This window comes from Toxorhynchites rutilus, chromosome 2 (assembly GCF_029784135.1).
Source record: "Toxorhynchites rutilus septentrionalis strain SRP chromosome 2, ASM2978413v1, whole genome shotgun sequence".
NCBI classification, from domain to species: domain Eukaryota; kingdom Metazoa; phylum Arthropoda; class Insecta; order Diptera; family Culicidae; genus Toxorhynchites; species Toxorhynchites rutilus.
In genome coordinates, this window is record NC_073745.1 from 295895827 (window position 1) to 295919042 (window position 23216).

A 23216-nucleotide genomic window follows, 5' to 3' on the forward strand; every position below is an offset into this window, starting at 1 on the left:
AATCTAATAGATACCGGACATTGGGGGACACAGAAAGACTTTCTGCATTAGAAGACTTTGGAGGTTTTTTGGAAACCTTGTGGTTTCAAGATCTATTGAATCGCATTTGATGACTAATCCTTTGAATGGCTCTTTCTGGAGTTGTGGTGTGGTTGCGTTTTGGCGGTGTTTTTTCCGTAGGATCCTCTTCACTTTTACTTACTGCTACAAATTCTTGTTTTTCTATTGGAATGTTGACAAGACGATGTGACCTTGATTGCAACGCGGTTTGCTTTTGTGCGTTAATTTGATCGGAACAGTCGGCTATTTTTTAAAACTACTGGTCAAGTTTAGTACGATATTTTATGCGATTTTTTTTGTGCGGTCCCTATCCCTCGCACAGAAACAGGTTTGCCTGTACTATCATAAAATTTAGATGGGAAGTGTTGCTAACTCCCTTTTTGAGCTTTGCGTTGTCCAATTGGTCCGAACAACACGAAGCACAAAAAGTGGGTCAGGAAGGCTTCCCATCTAAATTTTATGGGAGTACACCCATACCTCGCTTTACGGCCTAGATACGTTCTACGAATTTCGGCCGCAAAGCGAAAAGCCGTATAAAGAATGAATCAGTTGAAAAAAAAAAAAATTTCGATTTACAAAAAACTCAAACTTTGACGACTGTGAGACACAAGTAAAAGAAGTCCGATTGAACTGATATTTTGCATAGGGTAGTTTTTCGTGGGAATCAACATTTTTAAGATAGTTCCGTTTGAATATTCGAGATGGCCATCTTCATTGGCACTCTAATATAAACATCGACACCGAAAAAAATTTTTTTTTGCCTTTTTAAGGAAATATTCTAGACCGTCAATCGAAAAGGCACGTAGCGTAGCATTGTAGCGAAATGTTGCATAAAAAGCGATCGTATAGCGAGGTATGGGTGTACAGACAAACATGTCACCAGTAGCTTTAAAAAATACCTTACGATGTCGAGTGATAGATAACACCAGATCTCAACGTTATATGCACTTTCAAGGCATTTCAGTCAGATCCATGAACATGTGGTCTAGCGTTGTCATGTTGTAAAATTCCCTTATTGTGTTTACGATCCGTCTGTCCCATCTGTTCAAACATATCAATTGTAATCGATACCGCACTGGGGACGATAGATGCGGTGCTTCTGAATTGTTCAAACCCTTTTTCGGACGTTTTTGCGATAAAAAATTCGACATTTTTAAAGCGATAAAAAATATACCAATCATATGAACTTTTCTATGTTCTTAAGCTTCCTTTCAAACATCTGTGTTGCCAACATCGCATAATACCATACCAACAATATGACATTCGCCACATCCGTGAAGCAATCTGAAGCAACAAGTAATTTATTCATCGAAAGATGAGCACTTCTACAGGGAAAAAGTTTTTCGAACAACAACCTTTTCATTCTTTAAAAATTAACTACTAATGTTTAACTCGCAACATTTCTATGTTTAGAATCTCACGATTGACATATTCTGCAAACTATTTTTTCTGTTTAGAAACACGTCATTCCCGGGAATTTACACACAAAAATCTTACGAGTAAAACATCGTTATCTTGACTTTAAACATGATTAGGATTAGTTATTTATTTTTTCCAAAGAAAACATGAAAAAGTTGTCAGAAAACTTTTTCCCTGTATTAGATGTAACGGAAGAATGGGCCGTTATATGGTTATTGTACGATATATAAACTTGTTGGTTATTGTACGGATTATTCATTTTTTTTTTAAGAATTACAAATAACGTTTTTGAGAATAATGAATTGGAATTTATAATCTCTGTTTGCTCAGTGCCAATTTTTAAAATTTTGTTTTTGATATTTTTGAATGAAAATTTAAACAATTTCCTACATTTCATTCCTTTGATTCCTTGATTTTTGTGAAAATTAAAAATAAAAGTGGCCCTTTTCAATAAGTAATCTAAGTACACTGAATTCTTTTTTACACAATTTTTGCTCGAGATTTTTTACGCGAATTTTGTTATGCTATTCTCTCGAAACTACGCGATCTGTCTATCGTCGCCACGATGGGAAGATAAATTCTGCGAGTTGACTGTGACGAGCGCGTGCCTATGAAAAACCAACCTTTTTTAACGCGGTTTTCTCGAAATTACTCGACTTTTTTTACGCGATTTGCTCGAAATTACGCGATTTTTTTTTGCCTGCACGCATCAATCACAAAAAAGAAAAGAAGATACTATTATGATCAATCACGTACAATTTTGGTTTGGTCGATTCTGATTCGGATAATTTTTATGTCAAAGGTGTCTCTCGGTCTGACGGGTAAATGCCGAAAATGTAGGTAAAATTATGGAAATCGTCCAGTCTTTGCGTGTCTTGTAAGCACGAATGTCCATGAGAGCTAAATCCTGCAAAAACTTACGGGAACTACTTGAATAAGGCTGGATATAAAAAGAATTTTCATGTATCATGGATCGTACTTCCATCTGCGAATCGCTGGTAAATCACAACTAAATTAAAACATTCCAAAAACTTGATTGGTGATGAGAAGTGGGTCACGTATAATGACGTCATGCGAAATCATTGTCGTGGTCGAAACGTGACAAGTCCTCGCAAAAGGTGTTCGATACGTTTTGTAGGGGATCATCTTCTATCGGATGCAACTCTAGGCCCAAGCTCCTGATTCGAATCTGTACTATCAATAATTGAATCCTTTGAAGGAAGCAAATTCCAATAGAGAAAAAATTGTGTTCCATCAGCACAACATGAACTACAGGTTGTGTTCGTCATGATTATCAGCAGTGTGACACCTGTGATGGGAGACGACGAAATGATATTGTCTGGTACGGCGTCCCTAATCATGAAAAACGATTGCAAAAGATATGCCAACGTTTAACCTATGAAATTTACAAATGACTGCACTGCAGTTTATCGTCCCACTTTTTTGGGACAGCAGAGGATTTTGAATGTAACTCAAATGATTAGGTGATTCATTCTCATTTAATCCGAAACCCGCAACTAATAACAGATCTCCACCCTATATGTGGGTGGCAAATATTTGATGAAAATCGCAGTATATCGCGTTTGGATTTGTTTTCTCCATTCGCTACCCGTTCCATACATTTTAGCACCTCGCTCGCCACCAGCTATTACCTAGTCGTATTTTTATGTCGGAGAAAGACAAACACAAAAATATTCACCGTGGCATGGGTAAAAGCCTCTGTACACACGGGTTTATTGCCCGTCTGATAACAGCAGCACACCCAATGTTTCGCGCTCAGCGATTTCCTCTGAAACTCTGCTGCAGTTCTCCAACAAACCAGCTGATGGTTGGTCATATTTATGAACGTGGGTTAAATTCCTGCTTCACATCCGTTCGCTGCTACCCTCCGCTCTCTCTTCCACCATCCACAAGTAATTGCGGTGTTATTCCGCAACACCTCGGTGTCGTAGCCTGGTGTTTCCATTCTGGTGAAATGCAGGCCAACAACGGGTGGACCTGCCTGCCGCTATCACTGTTTGAGAAGACAAGCACACATACACACATACAGGTTTTCAGGGCAAGTGTTGGGCTAACGTGTGTTGGGTTGTTCTATCACCCCATCATACACACCGAGAGAGTGGAGTCGTTCCCATATCGCAAAGCCTTGGGTTATCCAATCGAACAACCCCACCTTGGTGGCAAAGCAAAGGAGAGGAAAATTGTGTTTATGATATTGTGACTAAAGTGAGCGACGGGCGAAGAAAAACGCCAATCGATACAGCCTCGAAACAGCAGCAATAAACACACGGAAGGCTCTCCTATCCGCGCAGCAAACCGAGTGCCAAGTGGATTTAATCAACCGAAGTCACACAAGCCACGACGTCTTTTGGTGTGTGCCAGACATGATGGAATCGGAAATGGAACCTCGTTTCCGCCCTGTCACCTCGGTCGTTCGGCTCGGTTCTGTCGCCTCGCTTGGATGATCGAGTCATCGATGGATTACCCAACAATTGTCTTGTTTTCGATGCTTATAACGCCTTTCGACGACGAGTCACGTAAGTACTCGCGCGGTCTGCTCTTATCGAGCCCGCGGAAAGACAGCGATAAGGTGAAATAATAGTTGCACAGAACAACATTCCATGTTTTCTTTTCCAATATATGTGGGCACGATTGACTCATCGGTTCTAATAAATAATTTTTATTTTGGTCGAGGCCGTGCAGCACAGGAGCCACACAAATTTCGTGATGAATGATAGCGTGAAGAGGTTTCGACTTTTATACAACCATCCGAAGCACAATACCCGGAGAGTTTTCCATTCATTTTTGTTTTCACCGTCTCTATTATCCAGGCCACCAAGCTGGCGAACAGAAAGGAACGGATAACGTGTTCCCATCCCCCGAAACTGCTGGCGACGCTTGCGACACATACACCGAGTCCCCCGCCGCACTCTTTCGGTTTTACTTTTTGACATTCTGACACCCTGTCTTATACGAAACAATTCGTGCCTACCAGAGCTGGAGCTGAAGGTGAACATTTGTACAGGAATTATAGCTGACGACAGTTTATCTGCTTCACTTCGGGCAGTTTTTTTTCCTCTACCCGAGAATGGTGTGAAAACACTAATTTGTAAGGACACGTTGTTCTCACATTGAAGGCCCTCCTAGCTACACACAGAAAAATGATGCTCGAAAATGGAATATGAACTACGGATCAATGAAATAGAAAATGTCAAAGGGAATAATTTATAGCCTATAGGATTGATTGTAATAATGTATTAGGTTTAGGGATATTTGTTCATTGTCGAATGTAGAAAAAGAATAATTTATTTTATGATTAGATTATATTAAAATATAATATAAAAAAAACAAAAAATCAGTTAATTGGAGTGTTGGTGTTGGTGATTCATAAACAGTATAACCAATACAACATATGATGTTGTATTGTTCCCAAAATACAGTCAACTCTCCCTAACTCGATGTTCTGTATCTCGATATTTTCCCTAACTCGATGGATTTCATGGCACCTTCGATATTACAAGCATTCTTCTCTCCATAACTCGATGCCTCCCTTACTCGATGTGTTTTGATTCATTTTTCCATGGATTTTCCCCTCCCTAACTCGATTTATTTTCGCGTACATGTTTTTGTGTGTTATTATCTTTGATTTCAATTGCTCTTGAAAGTGAAGACGAAGTGTTCGTGTCATCAAACAATTTCTTTTCAAGTATGGAAAACCACGAGAAACCTTTCAAGCGAACAATCAAAACTTTAACCATTGCGCAACGTTTGAGCATCATCGAGCAGGTCGAAAAGTATGGACGGAAGGGGTCTGAAGCTGCAAATAATTTCAGTATTGCACAAAGTACGGTATCAACACTATTCAAACTAAAGTAAAAATGGAATCGGAATGGAAAATTGAATCTAGACCAAAAGCATATAAAGAGGCAAAGACCTCTGTATTGTCAGCTTGTATTGGCCTCCGAGAGCTGCGGTTAGCCGCAAACAACTTGATGACATGTGCTCACTCCTTCCTGAGCCACGATTGATCTTGGGAGACTTCAACTCTCACGGAACTGCCTGGGGGGAACAGTACGACGACAATCGTTCATCTTTGATATATGACCTTTGTAACAGCTTCAATATGACCGTTTTGAATACTGGGGAAACAACACGTGTACCTAAACCTCCTGCTAACCCAAGTGCTCTTGACCTCTCGCTTTGCTCGAATTCACTATCGTTAGATTGCAAGTGGAATGTAATCCAGGACCCCAACGGTAGTGATCACTTCCCAATCAAAATGTCCATCACCATTGGGTCGAATTCTTCTGAATCTATAAACATGGCATATGACCTCACAAGACACATTGACTGGAAAAAATATGCGGACGCGATTGCTCTAGCCATCAATTCCAGAGATGGTTTGCCTCCATTGGAGGAGTATAACTTCATTTCTCGTTTGATCTATGACAGCGCGGTTCGCGCTCAAACGGAACCTCCACCTCCACGAAAGGCTCCACTATTCGTCGAAGGCCTCCCAATCCATGGTGGGATAGCCAATGTTCCAAGCTTTATCAGGATAAATCGAACGCATTCAAAGCTTTTCGAAAACGTGGAACCATTGAGAATTTTCAAACGTATTTGGACCTTGAAAATCAATTTAAAAACTTGATTAAAGGGAAAAAACGTGCTTATTGGCGAACTTTCGTGGGAGGTATGTCACGAGAAACGTCAATGAAAAAATTATGGAAAGTGGCTCGAAACATGAGAAATCGCTCTTCATCGAATGAAAGCGAAGAATATTCACATCGATGGATTTTTAAATTTGCACGGAAAGTTTGTCCCGATTCCGTTCCTGTGCAAAAAATTGTTCGAGATATACCACAAGATAGGTGCGATCTTGATTCCGAGTTTTCGATGGTAGAATTCTCTCTTGATCTCCTTTCTTGTAACAATTCGGCTCCAGGAACAGATAGAATTAAGTTCAACTTGTTGAAACACCTCCCTGATGTGGCGAAACATCGCTTGTTGAATTTATTCAATCGGTTTCTGGAGCATAATATTGTTCCAGATGATTGGAGATAAGTGCGAATTATAGCTATTCAAAAACCCGGAAAACCCGCGTCCGACTTCAATTCGTACCGCCCAATAGCAATGCTGTCTTGTATACGGAAATTGTTGGAGAAAATGATCTTGTTTCGCCTTGATCGTTGGGTTGAAACGAATATCTTACTCTCAGATACACAATATGGGTTCCGCAGGGGCAAGGGGACGAATGATTGTCTTGCGTTGCTTTCTTCAGAAATTCAAATGGCTTACGCCGAAAAAAAACAAATGGCTTCAGTATTCTTGGACATAAAGGGGGCCTTTGATTCTGTTTCAATAGAGGTTTTGTCAGACAAATTACACTCTCGGGGTCTACCGCCTCTATTGAATAATATGTTATATAACTTGCTTTGTGAGAAACATTTGAATTTTTCTCACGGAGATTCGGCAGTAAGTCGGGTCTCTTACATGGGCCTCCCTCAGGGCTCATGTTTAAGCCCCCTTTTGTACAACTTCTATGTAAGCGACATTGACAATTGCCTTACACAAAATTGCAGCTTAAGACAACTTGCAGATGATGGAGTAGTGTCTGTCGTAGGATCAAAAGAATCCGACCTGCAAGAACCCTTACAAGATACTTTGAACAATTTTTCAACCTGGGCCATTGGGCTAGGGATCGAATTCTCCACGGAGAAAACAGAGATGGTGGTTTTTTCTAGGAAGCATAGACCAGCAAAACCAAAGCTTCAACATATGGGTAAACCGATCACTCATGCTATGTCATTCAAGTATCTTGGGGTATGGTTCGACTTCAAATGTACTTGGGGGGCCCATATTAGGTATCTGAGTAAAAAATGCCAACAAAGAATAAACTTTCTCCGTACAATTACTGGCACCTGGTGGGGAGCCCATCCCGAAGATCTTATAATGTTGTATCGAACAACTATTCTCTCAGTGATGGAGTATGGCAGTTTTTGTTTTCAATCAGCTGCCAAAACACACCTCATTAAACTCGAGCGAATTCAGTATCTTTGCCTCCGTATCGCGTTGGGATGTATGCCCTCAACGCATACCATGAGTCTCGAGGTTTTGGCAGGCGTACTCCCACTAAAAGATCGCTTCAATTTATTATCTCTTCGGTTCTTCATCCGGTGTAAGGTCATGAACCCATTGGTGATCGGAAATTTTGAGCAGCTGATCGGGCTAAATTTTCATTCTGGATTCATGACTTCATATCATGAATTCATCTCCATGCAGGTTGATCCTTCTTCGTATATTCCCAACAGTGTTTGTTTTCCTGACTACATCAATTCCTCTGTACATTTTGATCTGTTCATGAAAGAGAAAATCCCTGGAATTCCAGATTATCATCGATCGGGGATCGTTCCTACGAACTTCAATGCAAAATATGGGCGTATCAATTGTGATAATATGTACTTTACTGATGGGTCCTCTATGAATGAGTCCACAGGATTTGGAGTGTTCAACGAATTTTTTAGCACCTCCCACAGCCTTCAGAATCCTTGCTCAGTGTATATTGCTGGATCGGCAGCAATACACTGGGCGCTGGACAGCGTCGCCTCACGACCTGTTGAACACTATTACATTGTAACGGATAGTCTTAGCTCTTTCGAAGCTATCCGTTCAGTGAGGCCGGAAAATCACTCGCCGTACTTCCTTGAGAGAATACGAGAAATTTTGAGTGCTTTAACCGGACGCTGTTATGTCATTACCTTTGTCTGGGTCCCTTCACATTGCTCAATTCCGGGTAATGAGAGGGCTGACTCATTGGCAAAGGTAGGTGCAATTGAAGGCGATATTTATCAGCGTCAAATCGCCTTCCATGAATTTTATTCTTTAGTCCGTAAAAATACCATCGCTAACTGGCAACGTAAGTGGAACGAAGATGAATTGGGTCGGTGGCTTCATTTGATTATCCCTAAGGTTAGCCTCAAACCATGGTTCAAAAGTCTGGACTTGAGTCGGGACTTTATTCGCACCTTCTCTCGACTCATATCCAATCACTGTTCGTTAGATGCGCTACTCTTTCGTTTTAATCTTGCCGATAGCAATATCTGTGCTTGTGGCCAAGGTTACCACGACATCGAACACGTTGTTTGGTCGTGCGAGGCGTATCTTGTTGCCAGATCGAATTTAGAAAACTCTCGTCGGGCCATAGGAAGACAGCCCAATGTGCCGGTGAGAGATGTGTTGGCTCGGTTAGACCTTGATTACATGTCCCAAATATATGTCTTCCTAAAAGTTATCGATCTTCGTGTGTGATTGTCCTTATATCCTTATATTCTCCTTTTCCTTTTCCTTCGCGAGAAATTAAATCCCTTCTTACTAACAATAGAATAAGGTGAAATGTAAATACATATTAGATATAAGATAGGCTTAAGAATTGAGTATGATGAATGTGAGTGCGAATGTGAGTGTGAACATTGTCAACATATCCTTATATCCCTTCCTTTTCCTGAAAAAAATGTCACCCTTCTAAACTCGAGCAAACCGCGAGTAATCGGTTCTCTACTTCATTAACACTAGAATTAATGAAAAATGTTTATATATACTTGTAACTATACAAATAGGAGTTTGGCTCCTTTAAACTTATGTAACTGAGCCTGTAAAAAAAAACGATTTAATAAAAAAAATTATAAAAAAAAGCATATAAGGTTGGTCGGAATCCAAAAGCTGGAGCGGTCAATGGTTTTTTGTCTTATCAAGCCAAAGAGAATAATTTACCTCTCTCAGGTTCTATTCTTCGGGATATGGCTTGCAAATTTGTCCAGAAACTGGGAATTCCCACAACCAACACAACACACACGCACAACTAACATTGACGGGAGCGATAAAGTACCGTTGCTGATCAATGGAAAGAGTAATACCCACGATGTTTCAATAAGAAAAATTCATTACCAGTGATATACGAGAGCAACACCAAGGTCTGGATGACCTTAAAGCTTTTTGAGGAATGGATTGTGCAATTTGACAAAAAAAATTCCAATGGAAACAGAAAGGTATTATTTCTGGAATTATGTAATGTATCATACTTATATCTATTTTTTCTCAAAGGTGGTCATGTTCGTTGATAACTATACAGCGCACCCAAAATCTCTCCGACCAAAGCTCAAATCGATAAGTTTACAATTTTTCCACAAATCTTTACTTCCGTAGCTCAGCAGCTGGACTTCTACATAATCAAGAACCGGAATCAGTACTTTCGCCATCTTCGATTAATTAGATCGATTAGTTAAACGAATATTGCAAGAAATGGAGGATATTTGTCCGTTTCAACCTTCATGTTATTCACCATTCTTACTGTATTTTAATGCACCCTCTAAAATCAATAAGGTTAAATCTGAGACTATTTAAGATTGCTTCAGGAAGCCGAATTTTCCTTCAATGATGATGGTGATATTCCGCTGGCATAATTAATGCGTCGTGAGCTTGCTGATGTCGACAGTACAATACCGTTCGATTGATCGATGCCTCAATGTCTTTTAATAATTAGTGCAAAAAGAACCAAAACGTGATTTGCTGTGATCTGATGCCAGATACCGATATACTGGAAAGTGTTGAAAAAGCTGAGAAAAACGCTGAAGATAGTAGTTCTATTGAGATGGAGAATATTCCGATGATTGTGTCGAAATTACATCTTCGAACGTTAAATCAAACCTGAAGAATATGTATGGAATATTGAAATCAACTGAAAATGTTCCTGTGAAACTATTCGAACATTTCTTTGTGATTGAACAGTTCCTGCGTGATCGTTACAATTTAGTTTGAATAACATACTTAACCATTTTTTTTGTTAACCTAGTTCCTCATGCTGGTCGGACTCGATTATATATGATTTGATTATGTAAAATTTAGGACTCGATTGTATACAGTTTGAAAAAAAAAGTTTTTTTTATCATTCAAATACGAATAATTTCAAGAAAAAAATTAACCTTTCAACATTAAAGTGAAATTTAAGTGGCTTTTATAAGTACAGTGGGTTATAAATCGATTTTTGAAGATTTTGATTGAATTTTCATCAGGAATTGTTTATATCGATATTGCAGCGAAATTAAGAGGGATAGAAGTTGGGCGTCAAGGAACAAATTGTAGAGAAGTTAGAGAGTTTTAATTTAATTGATAGAAACAATCAAGTTTAGTATGAATTTTTGGGATAAAATTAATAATTACAAATTAAAAAAAACTTTTAAATTTTACACTTCCAAAATGTTATTCAAATCCACTAATTTAGATGCTCCACTACTATATCCTGTACTAAATTTTCTCATCTTTCAAATGAAAGCAACAGGATAGTATTACGTAGCGTACTCTACAATGTAGAGTCAGTTTGAGCCAACAGAGTCCGTAACAAAAAAAAAGTTCTATAAACTCTGTCATTGTTGAAATTCTAACATATGCGTAGAAGGATTTTTTTTCGTGAAATAGAACCGTCTATCACCTCCTGAGAGATTCTGGAAAAAATATTTTTTTTATATGAGAAAGGTGTTTTTTCATTTTAAGGGAACGAATCAAAAATTCAAATTCATACCATAATTGGGACACTTATATTAATATATGACATTTTATGACATAAAAAAATTATGAAAAAATATTCTGTATCTCGATACCTCCTTAATTCGATGGTCCCTTTGGATATAGAGTTAGGGAGAGTTGACTGTATAATAGAAGCAAAACATAAAGCATACATGCATTCTCTATCCAGAATTTTAGACAAATTCTCATTGCGATGGTTGACGAAATATGTGTCAGAACTGATTCTCTTTTTTGATTCCGATGTCGAAGATAAATTGAAGCAACACATTAATTCAAAATTTATCCAAAATATTCGTTCTGGCGACTGATTTGCAGTTGGAGTGAACGAAATAAGATCTTTATCGTTATCAGAATTGTCAATTAGAGAAATTTCCTCAAAGAGTTTCGATAGACTGTATTCTGTCTAGACTGGATTTTTTTTAAATTCCCATTAATTACCGAGTTATAGTTTTTTTTGTGATGAAGCATCTAATCTGGTATGATTTTGAATCAAAACTTCAAAAAAGTTTTTCTCGGAACTACTTTTATGAACATTTATTTCAAATTCTTTGTGAATACTACTTTCTATCGCCTGACTCTTTTTTTTCAATTTCACTGCACAAAAAAAATTGAATCGTCATAAAAATTGTATGTAAATTTGTTTTTTTTACAAACGGCCGCCATTTTTTCTAAAACCATTTTTGTAGCTTATTCTAGGTTTATACTATAGTGACATCTTCATTAATTAAGAGTCCATTGGATTTTTTTTTGTTTTAAATAATCAGAAAAGCTCAAATGTGTACACTAAAAGTACTTGAAATAATCAGCTTCTTCTCCTCAGATTGCACTAAGTGTTGTCATCAGCAGTGAGTTAGCGGTTTTTCAATTCAACTCCGGGCTAAATTTCAGTATTCATATTCGAATTTTGAATCGTGATTCAAATTTCAGATTCTTGATATGTATTTCATATTTGAAAACTGATTTCAGATGCACAGATACCAAATTCAGATTAAATAAACAGATTGAAATCCCAGAATTGAGTGTCAATTCGTCATCTAGCACCTGTAAATCAAGTGCTAGATGACGAATTACATGCCAACTCGTCTTAACCGGTTGATTCCGGGGGAGCACGATAGTGTTCCTCTTGTTGTATGCCGAAAATTCGGGGAACACGATAGCGCTCTTCTTGTTTTATGCTAACACTAGCTGACCCGGTAAACTTCGTCCTGCCCAAAATGTATATGTATGGGAACCCCCCTTTAGAGAGGGAGAGGAGTGTCGAACTACCATAGAAACGTTTATCGATCCCTAAAACCTTCATATGCCAAATTTGGTTCCATTTGCTTGACTAGTTCTCGAGTTATGCAAAAATTTGTGTTTCATTTCTATGGCAGCCCCCCCTTAAAAAGGTGGGAGGAGTGTTGAACCACCTTAGAAATGTTTCTTGCCCCCTAATGTGGGGGTTATGCCAAATTTGTTTGATTTTCTTGATTGATTCTCAAGTAATGAAGAAATTTGTGTTGCATTTGTATGACAGCATACACCCTACCGCCCCCGCACCGCCTTGAGAGAGGGGGAGGAGTATCTAACCACCATAGAATCATTTACTGCACCCTAAAACCTTCACATGCCAAATTTCATTTCATTTGCTTGATTAATATTTGAGTAATACAGACATTTGTCTTTCATTTATATGGCAGCTCCTCCTTAGAGAGAGGGTGGAGTGTCTAACCACCATACAAACATTTATTGCACTCTAAAACCTCCATATGCCTAATTTGGTTTCATTTGCTTGATTAATTCTCGAGTTTTTTGTTTTCATTTGTTTTCATTTGCTTGATTCATTTTTGATTAAATTTGTTATCATTTGCTTGATTATTTCTCGAGTAATGCAGAAATGTGTCTTTTATTTGTATGGCAGCCCCCCTTATAGAGGGGGGTGGAGTGTCTAACCATCATATAAACATTTATTGCACTCTAAAACCTCCATATGCCTAATTTGGTTTCATTTGCTTGATTAACTCCAGAGCAATGCAGAAATTTGTGTTTCATTTGTATGGCAGCCCCACCCTAAGAGAGGGGGGAGCAGTATCTAACCACTACAGAATCATTTATTGCACCCTTAAAGCTCCACATGCCGAATTTGGTTTCGTTTGCATGATTAATTCTCGAGTAATAGAGAAATTTGTGTTTCATTTGTATGGCAGGCCCCCACCCCCCTTAGAGAGGGGGAGGGGTCTCGGAGTATCATAAGAACCTTCCCCGACCCCAAAAACCCCTACATACCATACCATAAGAATCAGACAGGCAGACAGACAGACAGACAGACAAACAGAAATTCATTTATATATATATATATATTTTATTATTAGTGGCATAGTGCCATTTAAGTTAGTGCCATTTAAGAAGAAAAATAAGTTCTGTTGTTGTAATCAATGAAACAAATGAAAACGGTAAGGTGAAGGGTTGTGTAGGCCAGGCCACTTGCCGGCGCCGGTTGCGTAGTGGTAAGCGTGACTGCTATATCCTCATGTACCTCTTTTAATACTACTTTTCCAGAAGATAGTCCGGGACAATTCATTTTTTTAAATGAAGCATTTTGACGATGGAAATTAATAGATCACATTCTTACAACTTCAATCGCTAATGAAAGTTTCCTGCATTTCAAATAAATCAAATCGTAACGACACCAGCAATAAACGAAATAGAGGAATCGATGTTCTCTACGCGTAATGAATGCACCGATTTCACCTACGTTAAACAGACTAAAATGAAGTAATAAAAAATGACTCTGGCTGAAGTGAAAGAAACAACAAAAAAATATTTTTTTCTGTATATTTCATGTTATTGTAAAAAAAAGACTATAAATATATGCTAAATTGAAAATATAACTTTGACTAAAAACGAATATTGAATGTTTTAATCTGAAATAAATTTATATCAAAATATCCAGTAAAGTTTCAACGAAAATGAAAAAAAGTGGCTGAATTCCGCATCTTACATGCGCATTCCAGGTTATGATTCCAAATCCCGAATTTAGGGTTCTTATTGATATTCACGTTCCCGTTATAAATCCTAGAGGTCCAATTCCTGATTCCTGATTTCTGAATTCAACTTCCATAATGTCCACACATATTGAGACGAATTCAGATGTTAGACTGATTTTCGGATTCAGATTTTAGATTTAAAATCAACAATCAGAAACAATAATTCTAGACTTAGTTTGAACATTCAAATTTCGAAATTCGGGTTTCTAATCCGAGTTTGGATTCAAATTTCTGATTTGTTCTATTTCTAAATTTTTGCCAAATTGTCAAATTTAATAGCAAGATATCAGATTCCAGATTCTGAATTCAGGTTCTACAATATTCAGATCATGCATTCTAAATTCCAAGAGAGGATTTCAAATTCGGATCCCTAGCTTCTTACTCAAGTTTCAGATTCGAGCCTTGAAGATTTTAAATCCAAATTGTAGACTCGAAAATGACATTCACCAAAATTCTAAATATCGGGATGACCTTGTCCCCCATTCCGCGGATAATAGATGCTCAACTGCACTGCTTTTCGGACTCCAGTTTTCTGAATTTCAGATACCAAATGTAAGAGGATGATGGCTCAAATTAACTAAACATATGATATGGTGGAATGAGATATACAAAAACAACTCGCTTTTGGTCTTCTCATTTACTCATAATATTTTTCTCGTTATAAAAAAGCTACCGTTCGACAATTTTACTGGTAATTTTCCATCGAAAATTGTGTGCAATTAACAATTTCAATATGTACAAACAAACACACCTGACTCCGCTGAGACAATTGCTCAAAAGTGAACGGCAGTAGAACTCGACCCTGACGTGGATATGTGTATAGCCGCAACGACATCGTAATAATAAACGTCGAATTAGCGCAAAAATTTGCTACCGTTTCTGCTTAATCTATCGATCAGCCGAACAAGTTGAGAAATATAGAGAATTAGACGTGAAAATTAGCCGGTAACTGGTGGAAATATGAGCAACGAGTTCACGACCCGAGAGTTTTTCGAGACCAATCATCATCGATTCGGTGGAGGATTTTCGACATCAGTGGCTGCTCGACGACAAGTTTGTTTTCGGAAATCATAAATATTTGATTGCGAGTGGATCCACATTCATACGAACAGATATCCTAGGCACACACGTCACTGGGCAGAGTGCGCGTCGTTTCAATCAAGCAGATTATTTCATAACACAATAACTAGACGACGTTCGCTATTGATTGAATTCAACGCGGGTTGGTTATATAAGGCGAAATCGTTTGTCTATCGCAGAATGGGAAGTTGACTCAACGCTGGCTGATCGAAAACAAAACTGCTAATAAGGAATGGCTGCTTCCTTGAACATAAATTTTCGTATCATATAATAAATAAATAAATACATGTGCAGGAGAGAGCTGCCATTACTAGGCATGGGCTCCCACACGATCAAACAATCAAATCGACAAATATCAGTTCGAGGCGCGCTGAATCCGTAGGAATAAATTTTCCCCCCAGAAGCGGAGAAACAATATTTCAGAAAGACTTGTGCCTGCTTGGTGCCTATCCTCCAGCGAAGCACAATTCCACTGTGTTCAACTGTGTACTCCGGTGAGGAGCACAAATATAAAAAAAAGCTATACAAGAATGGAAATGGAAACATCCTTCACCGTTTGCCTCACTAACTCAAATCCACCCGCATCACCTCGTTGAATAAGTACTGAGGTGAGAGAATAGTGCATGAAACGTGCGGAGGCTCTCGAGAAAAGAGCTGGTGGGCAGAATATTTGGGGCAACAATTTCGCTCTTCTCATTCCCAAGATATATCTTCGTTTCATTTTTTTTTGTTTAGTGTTGAGGGACAGAACACACAGAGTACTCGTGAAAAGCACTTTACACTTCCCGCATGCATGCTCCTCTACATGTCCATCCCGGGGGGAGGTTTGACTCAACATGGTGATGTTCACGCTTACCTTTCCATCTTATCTAATGTGGCAGGATACTTCAGAATCGTCTGTGAATCGTTCATTTCTATCACATTCTCGGTGGCGAGCTCGAGTTCTGGAAAGATACACAAAAAAGAGAAAATGAAAATGAAATGAAGGCGTGTTGGTGTAGAATCATAAAGGGTGTGTCACATCAAATTGCATCACGCAAAAAACGCTGTAGAAATTTAATTTTTAGGAATTATATCTTCAGCTTTCGCTTATAATCAGATAAGAGTGTATAGATCACGTTGGCCATGCTTCACTGTCAATTTTTCGTAAATTTGGAAAAATGTCGTCGAATGAAAAAGAGCGTCGTGAATTAATCCTGTGCACTCATTTCGAGAATCCGGAGTTGTCACGGGACATCGGCAAGATGCTGGGAATCGTCCAATCCACGGTCAGCAGAGTACTAAAACGATACTTCGAGAACCTAACCATCGACCGGAAGGTGAAGAACGGCAAAAATGGATGCTCCGTCAGTGAAAAAGATCACAAGCGCGTAGTTAAGTTAAGTTTAGACGTGATCCGAGAAGTTCGGTCCGGGATGTCGCCAATAAGCTGAATTTGTCAAGTTCATTCGTCCAGCGGACCAAGCAGCGGGAGGGCCTGCGTACATACAAGGTTCAGAAGGCTCCTAACCGCGACGAAAGGCAAAACATGGTGGGGAAGACGCGAGCCCGGAAGCTGTACACCGAAATGCTGACGAAGCCGCATTGCCTGGTAATGGACGACGAAACCTACGTCAAAGCGGACTTTCGTCAGCTGCCGGGCCTGTTGTTCTTCTCCGCAGAGGACAAATTCAGCGTTCCGGAGGAGATTCGCAAGCAGAAACTATCCAAGTTTGCCAAAAAGTACATGGTGTGGCAAGCGATCTGCTCTTGCGGAAAGCGGAGCGCCCTCTTCGTGATGACCGGCACGGTAAACGGGCAGGTTTACCTTAAGGAGTGCCTACAGAAGCGCTTACTACCACTATTGAAGCAGCACGAGGGCCCGACCATCTTCTGGCCGGATCTCGCTTCGTGCCACTATTCAAAGGACGTGTTGGAGTGGTATGAAGCCAACGGGGTCACCTTCGTGCCAAAGGAAATGAACCCGCCCAACGCGCTGGAGCTTCGCCCAATAGAGAAATATTGGGCGATTATGAAGCAGGCCCTCCGAAAGAACCCAAAAGTTGTCAAATCGGAGGCGGACTTCAAGAGAAAATGGATTTCTGTTAAAAAAAAAACTACAACCTGACGTTGTACAGAACCTTATGGACGGGGTAAAGAGGAAGGTGCGAGCATACGGGCTTGGGATCGAAGTATGAACAAAAAGAAAATGCCAAAAGTTGTTTAATAGTTTTTATTTTACTGTCTAAAATTTTCAAAAGGATCGGTCTACTGGGCGAATTTCTACAGCGTTTTTTCCGTGATGCAATTTGATGTGACACACCCTTTATTCGCAACTGATTAATAACGCAGCTCACTCTGGAAAGGAAATGAGCTTAGGAGTGAGCTTACACTCTTGTGTGCGCGTCCACGGATCGTCCCACTATCTCTCCTCGACTCCTCAATCCGGACCTTGGGGCAGTTACCATCGAACGCGGTGTAAATTACAAGTGGTAGAGTTTAGTTCATATAGAGCAGGGGTGGCCAAACTTTTGAGCATCACGGGCGACTAATTGTTCAAATGTTAGGCTGCGGTCTACCAACGTTGACTGTATCAAAAAGTCATTCTCCAGAAAATATTTTTCCTTCAACTTCATTCAGTTTCAATAGTCAAAACCTCAAAAAATATTGATTCTCGGTCTGTGAAACCGTGTCCTCGAATATAGGAGGGTTAATTGAAGGAAAATTATAGGTCATACTAATAAATATTCAGTGATAAATTATTCTATAAAATAAAAAAAATAATCGGTAAAAATAATTATAGAATATTTGCTATCCGGTCGGATACCGAATATTACAAAAAAATCAATAATTTCTCATTACCACATAATAAATCATATTTCTTCAAAATTAAGTTAATATTAACTTATAACATTAATTCATTAACACTATTACTTTTATTATGAATCTTTTAACCAGCCAATTACGCCTTGCTTCTAAACGTAAGCAACGTGATTGCGATCGATTCGAAATGGTTTCGCATAGTAGTCGATTTCGGTAATAATGTATTTTTTTAATGGAAATTGACTATCATTTTCTTTTGCCACTTCGTTGAAACTGTCCCAAAAGGTGTCATGAGCTTCGCGTGTAAGGTTCAATTCAGTTTCGTCTCATCATCACCCTGAAGACAGTTCCATGTATTGAAATCTTGAATGAAAATAATTGATTGATGTTCTTTGCTTATTTGGATTCGTAGTACTTACTCTTAATCGACTAGTATTAAAATTATTTCAATACATCCACAAAAACAGAAAAAAAAAATCTGTTCAATATTCCTTGCAGAAAACTTGATACTTTTTTGAGGAAAATTTATTTTATACGGAAAATTTAAACATAGTTCATTATTTTGATGTAAAAAATCTTTTTTTACTCCCTAAAATGTAAACCTTTATATGCATCATGCACACATGTAGTTTCTCCAAGTTTCGAATATGCAAATAAAGAGCCGAATGTCCGGCCATCCGGCCACGAAGCTTGCCAAATATCCAGTATCCGGTATTCGGCCAAACTATTATCCGTTTCATTACTAATACGAACTATTCATCGGGAATAATGGTCGTCATTACGTAAATTGAATCGAACGGTAAATTCGATCCCTACAACTATCATACCGAGCAAATTTTCGCATTTTGTAAACCGATAGAATCTTATTGAATCCAGTTCTTTCTCGAATGTCATGTGTTGCGAATGGCATATTTTGAAATATTGCCGAAATGATTCCCAAAGCAAAATATCAGGAATGCAACAAGCGAACCAAACAGCTCGAAAAATTATGCCGACAGCTTTCACACGACTGTATCTATAACAGCAAAATAGAGCTAACGATGAAAATTCTGTTCAATTAGATTACTCACTGTTGTTCTATTCATGACTATATTTCTTGAAAGAAATCTACACTATTAATTGACATTACTCATCATAGTTTTAGAATTAAAATAGCAATACTTCATTAAAACTCGCATTCGCAGCGAAGTGTCCTCCAAAAATTTAGTTTTCGTTGGTTCTCAACCGGCCGGATGTTTCAAGTGTTTTCAATTGGTCATTTGATAAATGACATGCCTGGAGAAAATATTGTTGAAATTGTTCCTAGTGACAATTTGAAAAAAGTGACAATTTCCCATAAAAATATTACAAGTTATGGTCGAACAACTGGATGTGTTAATATAAAATAACTAACAATCTGGAATGAAATATGAAAACGGGAACTTTCATGAAGAAATATCTACTCTTACAACTAATATGTTTCATTGAGATTAATATAAACACCTTATAGAATGATCACGATAAAAGGTGGAGTGATATTTTTTTCATTGCGTTTGGAGGTGGCACTATCCTAGACCAGTTGGCGGGCGTCTAAAAACACCTACGCAGGAGACCGGTAGACCGCGGACTTCCGTTTGGCCATCCCTGATATAGAGCAATTCCAAATGAAATCGACAAATGACAAACATGAGTATTTTTGATTCGAATGAATGTTTGTATTCCGTTTGAGTTGAAGGAAATATGAGTTTTCCACAGCAGTTGGAATTTTTTTGACTCAAGCGTAACTTTTGAAAAGAGCGTATCGATTTTAGTTGGAGAAATCTTTGATAATTTATATCTAAAAAACTATGAGTCGTCCCGAAATAGTGTCTTAGAAAGTGTTATAGAGTATTGATGTGTAAACATGAAAAAAATATACACTGAGAAATAAAATTAGTACCCTTTTTTTATTTACAAAAAAACTTTAATTTGCAATATCCAAAATACATATTTTTGAATTTTTTTTAAATTTTTCCATATAAAATAGAAGTCATGTAGAAAATTTAAAAAATGGGTCCAAGATGGTAAAACTATTTTTGACGAACTTTGTGGAACATCGAATTTTTATGAATTTTCGAAAATTCGAATTTTTGTATGTTAACAATCATTTTTAGCCACAAATTATGATTCCTGATGTGATTTAAAACAAAAAAGCTCATTATAAATCTCCTTCTAAATGCAGCCATTCTCGAAATATTTTGAAACATATTTCCAATTTATTGTCTTTTTTATAGTAAATATTCCCTCCCAATATGTTTGTCGTGTTATACCATCATGTTCATGAAATTTAGCCCAGTCGAATAACGTTTTTGCAGGATGTTCATGCTGCCTAGCCAAACTAGCTCTTGTTGCCATCCGTTTTAATGTACCACCAATTGCATCACAAGGTCCTTTGCCATTCAGCGTCAATGTCGTATTTCGATTTAAACTGACATAAACTCGCAAAATTTTTCCTATTTTTATACTGGGATGCAGCACCATCCGAAATGATTTTTATTCTTTACCTGCATTTGTTGTTTCAAAAATGTTACCAATTTAGAAATAAATACTTGAACAACTATTGTGTTATGACTTAAAACTTCATATGTAACCTTCAGAACCTTTTTCATCTCTATAATAAACAACGAATGGATGGATTGTTGCTTGATCATTGTTCCAGTGATGACTTTGAACTTCATCTTGAAGCACAAATGAATAATTTTCGGAAAAATCGCAAATCACAACAACCTCATTTTCTTGCTTTTATATTGTTATGAAATGTGGACTGTTGTGTTTTAATTCTATTTTTTCGCAAAAATACGATACAAATTCTTCCACCGGTTTCACAAGAGTTTCTATGTCGCATCGATCAGTAGAAATCCATTGTGCATAAGTGATTTCGATTAAATTGCGTTCCTGAAGCTCATCTAGAAACCAGTTTCCAAACTCGTCCATTGTTGGGCATTTTTACATTCACGAAGGTAACAGTATTTTGATCTATTTGATATGTTACATAGTATTTTTTCCATATATTCTTTGCATTCAATGTTATATTTTTTGAGACTATGAAGCATAAGATTTACATTTTCATGGAATGTACAAACACAAACGTTATGATTTCCTGAACTACTCAGCAATTTGCAATGCTTCGGACGCATTGATGCAAAAGAGCTAAATCCAATTTTGCAATTTGGATTAAATTCCTTAAGTCTGTTGAAAGTTTCCCGTAATGATGTTATTAATAACCTTTTTTTGGATGTGTTGACGCTTCCCATCTTTGGCTACAGAAACATAGTCTCTTTCTCCAGGTAATGATCGACTGATATCGTTGTCATCATAAAATTCCGAAACATGATTTTTAACATCTTCACTTAAACTTGGTCCATATTTGCTATGTGATGTCGACAACACACCTTTTTCATTTGCCAGTTTTTTGGCTTGAATTGCCATATATTTATTAACGCCAAATTCTTCTTCCATTTTTTGCACGGACCAAGACTGAGGCAAAACTGTTAAAATTCTAACTTTTTCTGATCTTGTTGTCCCTGTGTGGTCAAATTTCTCTTTGAGGTGATTGATAATCTCATCGAACTATTTTGCCTTTTGTTCGACTCTTCGTCTTCTTCATGTGAAAAAGAAAATAGATTTCTTTTAATACCTTTAGAAATTTCTTTGAATTTTTGTTCGGGGTAACTAGTCTGTCCAAGTCTTTGCGTCATTAACGTTAATACCGGCGATTCCCTTGTTGAATAGCTCAATGTTTTACGCTCGGGAATACTCTGGTATATTGGTGTATTGGGAATCTTGCGAAGATGCTGAAACGACTGAAACTATTGATGGTACTTCTTCTAAAGTATTTCCTACTGCTGTACTGATCTGCTCCTCAGTATTACACTGCTTTGGTTTGGAAGAGTATACAGATAAACGGCATGGTCCGCAAATTTCTAAAGATGTATCTAAAAGGATATTGCATCCCATAGACTTAAGTTTCTCAATCATTGACACGGTTAAGAAACGTTTTTCAGATGAACATTTCTTACCGTTTTTCGGAAACGGTCTACAACACGAAAACAAATTTTTGTAGTGCATTGTGGTATACTGTTATTCACTCTATAAGGAAGATTGTTCGACTGATGAACGATGTTTGAATATGAGTAACTTTATATACATTATAGAGGTACCTTAAAGGTACCTGACTTTATATACCTGTACAGAGGTAGCTTAAAGATACCTGACTTTATATATCTATACAGAGGTAGCTTAGAGATACCTGACTTCAGGTTTATTCTAGGCATAACGTAAACAAGTTAATTATATTTGTACCCATAACGTCCGGTTGAATCAACAAGGTGTATTTGTTGTTGGGATTTCAATTCTACTGTTCGTGTTTTGATTGTGTAACACGAATAATATGTTAAAAGTTTGTATTAAAATAAAAAAAATATTTTTTAATATCGCTACGTTTTGTGCTAACCCACATGTCGTCAAATGTTTTTCAATGTAACTCCTAAACATATATTTTTACCATAATGATGTATTTTGAAAAGTTGTTGGAAATTATAAGCAAATTCATAAAATTTCATGAACATGACAGTATAACACGACAAACATATTTAAAGGGAATATTTACTATAAAAAAGACAATCAATTAAAAATATTTTTTTAAATATCTCGAGAATGGCTACATTTAGAAGGAGATTTATAATTAGCTTTTTTGTTTTAAATCACATCATAAATTATAATTTGTGGCTAAAAATGATTGTTAACATACAAAAATTCGGAAGTTTCGGAAGTTCATAAAAATTCGATGTTCCACAAAGTTCGTCAAAAATAGTTTTACCATCTTTGACCCATTTTTTAAATTTTCCACATGACTTCTATTTTATATGAAAAAATAAAAAAAAATTAAAAAATATGTACTTTGGATATTGCAAATTTAAGTTTTTTTTTATAAATAAAAAAAGAGTACTAATTTTTTTCTCAGTGTATATTTTTTCATGTTTAGACATCAATACGCTATAACTCTTTCTAAGACACTATTTCGGTACGACTCATAGTTTTTTAGATATAAATTATCAAAGATTTCTACTACTAAAATCGATACGCCCTTTTCAAAACTTACGCTTGAGTCACAAAATTTCCAATTGCTGTGGAAAACTCATATTCCCTCCAACCCAAACGGAATACAAACTTTCATTCGAATCAAAAATACATGTTTTCAAAATCTGCATTTTTTGGACGATTTCATTTGGA

General features: G+C 37.4%; 1 protein-coding gene across 5 annotated transcripts in view; it reads right to left on the reverse strand.

Moving 5' to 3' along the window:
* LOC129764492 (kinesin-like protein KIF13A) overlaps positions 1-23216 on the reverse strand; it is a 94042-nt gene that overhangs the window by 53034 nt on the left and 17792 nt on the right. For all 5 annotated transcript variants that reach the window (XM_055763611.1, XM_055763610.1, XM_055763607.1 and 2 more), the window contains one exon: positions 16021-16108. In XM_055763611.1, coding sequence (XP_055619586.1) covers positions 16021-16108 — 88 coding nt within the window. The remainder of the gene's footprint in view (positions 1-16020; positions 16109-23216) is intronic.